Source organism: Gekko japonicus, unplaced genomic scaffold (assembly GCF_001447785.1).
Source record: "Gekko japonicus isolate JY-2015 unplaced genomic scaffold, Gekko_japonicus_V1.1 scaffold3130, whole genome shotgun sequence".
Lineage (NCBI taxonomy): Eukaryota > Metazoa > Chordata > Lepidosauria > Squamata > Gekkonidae > Gekko > Gekko japonicus.
The window spans coordinates 96,499-102,299 of NW_015160931.1; the positions used below are offsets into that span (position 1 = coordinate 96,499).

Consider the following 5,801-nt stretch of genomic DNA (forward strand, 5'->3'; position numbering starts at 1 on the left):
CCTCCGGAGGGCCAAGAACAGGGCAGAGGGGCTGAGGCCTTCCCCAGTTGTTGCCTCCTGGCTCTGGGATTCAGAGGATTAGTGCCTCTGAATGTGGAGGTTCCCCTCAGTCGCCATGGCTAGTAGCCATTGATAGACTGATCCTCCGTGAATCCATCTAACCCCCTTTCCAAGCTGTCTATTGCTGTGGCCATCACGACGTCCCGTGGCAGCGAACTCCACATTAGAATCACCAGAAGCATTTTTTCTGAGTTCTCTGATATGGAGAACTGAGAGAAGTGTTTTTGGATCCCAGAGCAGCGTTTTTAGCCTCCTTGAGCTCTGTAAGGAGGAAAGCCACATATGCGTAGAACCTTTTGGTGTTCTTCAGCAGCCAGAGAAGTGCCCTCTGCACATGCTCGGGTGTGCTTTTGGTAATTCCCAGGTGAAGCCCTGGCACAGTCGGCAAACGCTGGGGATTGAGCCGTTCAGTGGTCGTGCTGCAATTTCTGCCTCCTCCCAGAAAAAGGAGGAAGAGATTCTTTCTTTGGGGGAAAAAATCATCTGATTCCTGGTACTGCCACCTCTGGCTCTGTTGCCACTTGCTGACGGCTGTCGGGGTTTGCCCAGTGGAGCTATGCCTGGGCAGGGTAAGTGTGGTGTAGAAGCCGCACGTGGGCGGGGAAGCATAGCTCAGTAGGCAGACCTGTGCTTGCACATGGAAGCTTACACCCAGAATTAAACTTTCTTGGTCTTAAAGGTGCCAGTGGACTCAAACTTTGTTCAATAGTACTGAGTACTTTTTTGCAAGGGGGGAAATTCCAAATTCGGCCCCCCGCCATACAAGGAGATCAGGTGGGAGGACTGGGAAACACCCCTGCCCAAAACCCCTGAGAGTCCCTGAAATTAGCGTGTGACCTGATGCTGATGATGTGTGTTTGTGCAGGAGCTCATTAGCATAACTCATTAGCATAACTTATTTGCACATGCCACACCCCCTGACATCACCGGAAGTGTGTCAGAAGGCAACACCCACTGCAACTGACCTGGCTGTTTCTTGCTCCTCATGGCCCGGGGCTGCTGGGAGCAGGATAAATAGGTACCACTTCAATGCGAAGGCAACAGCGCTCTGTGCGCCTCGGCATTTAGTCATGCCGGCCACATGATCACAGAAAAGTCTTTGGAAAGCGCTGGCTCTTTGGCTTGGAAACTGAGATGAACAACGCCCCCTGGAGTCGAATTTGACTAGTTTTCGAGCAAGGGGAACCTTTACCTCTACCTTACAAACATCCTACCCTATCTGAAGATTGAGCAGTGACTCACCAAAGCTTATCCCCAGCCACAAATTTTGTTTGTTAAGACGCTGAACTGCAGACCGGAAGGTCTGTCGTTCGGCAGTTCGAGACCCGAGCGCCACATGACGGAGTGAGCTCCCATCTCTGGCCCCAGCTCCTGCCAACCTAGCAGTTTGAAAGCAAGAAATTGCCAGTAGATAAATAGGTAACACTTCAATGCGAAGGCAACAGTGCTCCGTGCGCCTCGGCATTTAGTCATGATCACAGAAAAGTCTTTGGAAAGCGCTGGCTCTTTGGCTTGGAAACTGAGATGAACAACGCCCCCTGGAGTCGAATTTGACTAGTTTTCGAGCAAGGGGAACCTTTACCTCTACCTTACAAACATCCTACCCTATCTGAAGAAGTGAGCAGTGATTTACAAAAGCTCCTGCGCTGCCACAAATTTTGTTAAGTCTTTAAGGAGTCGCTGGACTCTTGCTCTTTTCTACTGCAACGGACAGACTGACACGGCTACCCATCTTGCTCTGTCTGAAGAAGTGAGCCGTGACTCTCAAAAGCTCTGACCCCGCCACAAATTTTTTTTGTCGTCTTGAAGGTGCTCCTGGACTCTGGCTCTTTTCTCCTGCTACAGACAGACGAACAGGGCCGCCCATCCTGATCTGTCCTACCCTGAACAGAATTGCTCCGGTCTTGCAAGCTGAAGGCCGTGGCTTCTTTCTTGAGTCACGGACTAAAAATAAAAACAGCAAACTCAGCCTAGCTAGCTGTTTATAAATAAATTAAAGCGATCGGTTTTCAAGCCACGATTCTTTCAGTTTGGGAGAGACAGCAGGGGTAGTCCTGCAATCCTGCTAGGTGTTATGCTAGGTCAGTGCCTTGGGCCGATCTGTGCCCGGAAAGGGGGTGTTTTTCGTTTCACACGGAGTAAGGCATGGCAGAAGATTTGTAGGAAACTTAGGAAGCAATCATAAATGTAATGTATTCAATAGCTGCCATTGAATGCACAACTGTATGCGAACAACATAATTGAAATGCTATGTTAAGCTTCATCCTGGGCTAGAATCCAAATACATCCAATCACATTGCTAGCCCAGGAAGCACCTAACCAATCACTATCAGCAAGCTCCCTGAGCGGGAACGTCCGTGATTGGTCCTTATGCACACAACCTTATTGGTTGGTAATTGTACAGTAGGCGTGGCTACATTAGGCGGGAGAGTTTAAAAGCAGGACAGCTGCAATGTAAAAGCTGTTCTGGCTATCAGATGTTGATCCGTGTTGGAGTTGTGTTTGAGTTGCGGAACAAAGCTGAATCTTTGCTGAATCACTCTCCGACTCCTTTGTTAAGTGAGCGACTTAACAATAAACAGGGTCTGCTCTGCACTCAATCCCTGTCTGTTCCACTGGGGTTTAATTCCAGGAAATTGCCTTTAGGATTGCGGTTTTAGGGACCCGAAAAGGCAACAGCTATACAAAGGGGAACAGGAAGCAACAGTCTCTCCCCGAGACAAAACTGATTTCAAACCTGTCTCGAGCCGATGCTCTTCTCTTTCTTCACCCTTTCCTTCTTAAAAATGTTTCCCCACCTCGTGGAGTCCGCCAGAATTTCACGATCTTCACAGTTTGATATCCCTTTACGGCTCGTATAAAAATTCAGTTCTGAAAGGGTTTTTTTGGTTTCGTTTTGTTATATTAAGGTGGGTCGCCATGTTGGTCCGAAGCAAGAGTTTGAATGCAGTGGCACCTTTAAGACCAACAAAGTTTGATTTTGGGTATGCGCGTGCGCACGCAAGCCGATACCCAGAATTAAACTGTCTTAAGGGTGGCGCTGGACTCAAACCTTGGTTCTCTTTGTTGTTGTTAGTCAGTGATGTTTCAGAGGGTGGATTCCATGGCATTGCATCCCTCTATATTACATTCCTCCACCGGAATCTCACTGTTTAAGATTCCCTTTCATGGGTGAACTTTTTCAATGCAAACGGAGATATTTTTTGGTTTGTAAATGATGGTTGTTAGAGAAGTTCCGGCAGTAAAGAGCCCAGGGGGCAGGCACATGCAACAAGCCCCACCCCCTGCTCCCAGCAGCCCTCAGTCAGAGCAAGAAGCAGCCAGGTGGGTTACAGAGCCCCCCCCGGCCCCAAACAGTCCAGTGGCACCTTTAAGACCAAGTTTTATTCAGGTACAAGCTCTCCCTCCTCTGTGAGGACAGATCTGCACGTTCCCCCCACCCCCCAATAGCTAGCAGTCCAAAACAGTCCAGTGGAGCCTGAGCGGTGGGTGTTGCCTTCTGACACACTTCCGGTGATGTCAGGGGGTGTGGCATATGCAAATAGCTTATGCTAATGAGTCATGCTAATGAGGTCCTGCACCTCTTTTTCTACGAAATGACCCCTGGTTACTAGTGATGGTAACTAGAGGTACAAGCTCTCCCTCCTCTGCAAGGACAGATCTGCACGTTCCCCCTCGCCCAATAGCTAGCAATCCAAAACAGTCCAGTGGGGCCTTTAAGACCAAGTTTTATCCAGGTACAAGCTCTCCCTCCTCTGCGAGGACAGATCTGTGCGTTCCCCCCCCCCAATAGCTAGCAATCCAAAACAGTCCAGTGGGGCCTTTAAGACCAAGTTTTATCCAGGTACAAGCTCTCCCTCCTCTGCGAGGACAGATCTGTGCGTTCCCCCCCCCCAATAGCTAGCAATCCAAAACAGTCCAGTGGAGCCTGAGCGGTGGGTGTTGCCTTCTGACACACTTCCAGTGGTGTCAGGGGGGGTGTCATATGCAAATGAATTGTGCTATTGAGTTATGCTAATGAGCTCCTGCACCTCTTTTTCTATGAAATGACCCCTGCCTGTGATGTGTGATTGTGCTTTTAGAGGTTCAAGAGCAACCCTTTGTGAGTGCCTGGCCGCTTCAGAGGGTGAACTGTATGGCATCGCATCCCTCTTTATGATGTTCCTCCACCACAGTTTCGCTGTTTAAGATTCCCTTTTATGGATGATTTTTTAAAATGCAAACGGAGGTATTTTTTGTTTGTCAATTATGTTTGTTAGAGAACTCATGTGGCGTGTGTTTGTGCTTTTAGGAGCTCAAGAGCAACCCTTTGTGAGTGCCTGGCCAGAAAACCCCGTGGTGGAGTTTGGGAATTCCTTGGTGCTAAACTGCAGCACTGGCTGCCGGAATGTGCTCTCCGGCGGCCTGGAGACCAACCTGGATAAGGAGATCGCGGGAGAGGGACGGGCGTGGAAAGCTTTCCAGCTGGTCAACGTCAGCTCCTGGGATCCGGCTCCTTCGTGCTACTTCGACTGTGCGGATGCTGCGGACATGAAGCCCCATCGGGTGAACTTCACTGTTTATCGTAAGTCCGGTGCTGGGATTGTACGCGAGGGAGCAACAGTTTGGGTTAGTGGCTGCGGACTCTAATCTGGGAGAACGGGGTTTGGTTCCCCACTCCTCCACATGCAGCTGCTGGGGTGACCTTAAGAAACATAAGAACATAAGAGAAGCCAGGGTTGGATCAGGCCAGTGGCCCATCCAGTCCAGCACTCTGTGTCACACAGTGGCCAGAAATACCAGGTGCCATCAGGAGGTCCAGCAGTGGGGCCAGGACACTAGAAGCCCTCCCACTGTTGACCCCCCCCAAGCACCAAGGATACAGAGCATCCCTTGCCCCGTACCGAGAGTTCCTATCTATAGCTTGTGGCTAATAGCCACTGATGGACCTCTGCTCCAGATGCTTATCTAATTGCCTTTTGAAGCCGTCCATGCTTATAGCCACCACCTTCTGTAACAATGAGTTCCATGTGTTAATCACTCTTTGGGTGAAGAAGGACTTCCTTTTAGCTGTTCTAACCCGACCGCTCAGCAATTTCATAGAGTGCCCACGAGTTCTTGTACTGTGAGAAAGAGAGAAAAGTACTTCTTTATCTGCCTGTCTCTACCTTGGGTCAGTCACAAGTTCTCTCAGAACTGTTCTCTCACAAGCAGTCCTCGAAAGAGCTCTCTCAGCCCCACCTACCTCACAGGGTGTCTGTTGCGGGGAGGGGAAGGGAAAGGAGTTTGTAAGCCGCTCTGAGACTCCTTTGGGTAGTGAAGGGCAGGGTATAAATCCAATCTCTTCTCTCTTCTTCTCTTCTGGGTTCTGCTTATCTTGTAGTAAGATGGAGACGGCTCAACCAGACATCAGGACTCTCCCCTTAAAGGCTGGGATTTCCCATTGTGTGGGTGCCCCTGGGCTACGCCCGACTGGGAACATTTTCAAACAATTGAAGAACTATTATTGGGGGGGGCGAGTTCCCAGTCGAAGGTTCAGACGGATTAGGCAGAAGAGGCTCTTTTAGGGAAAAGGCACTGATGAAACTAGGGCCTCTTGAGGCGCAAGGCCTTCTAAGTCACTGCTTCATCTAGAGAGGGGTCCCCAACTCGGTGCCCATGGGCGCTGTGGCACCTTGCTGTCAACTTTTCTGGTGCCCACCAGGTGCATCTGGAACGTCAGTGTGGCCAGGTAGGTGTAGTGGTTAGTAGCTCACACTAAG

General features: G+C 50.0%; 1 protein-coding gene across 1 annotated transcript in view; it reads left to right on the plus strand.

Moving 5' to 3' along the window:
• The window catches only part of LOC107121962 (intercellular adhesion molecule 5-like), a 39,015-nt gene that overhangs the window by 12,208 nt on the left and 21,006 nt on the right, over positions 1 to 5,801 (plus strand). Inside the window, exon 2 of the mRNA XM_015424986.1 lies at positions 4,352 to 4,624. Within this exon, the coding sequence (XP_015280472.1) occupies positions 4,352 to 4,624 (273 nt within the window). The remainder of the gene's footprint in view (positions 1 to 4,351; positions 4,625 to 5,801) is intronic.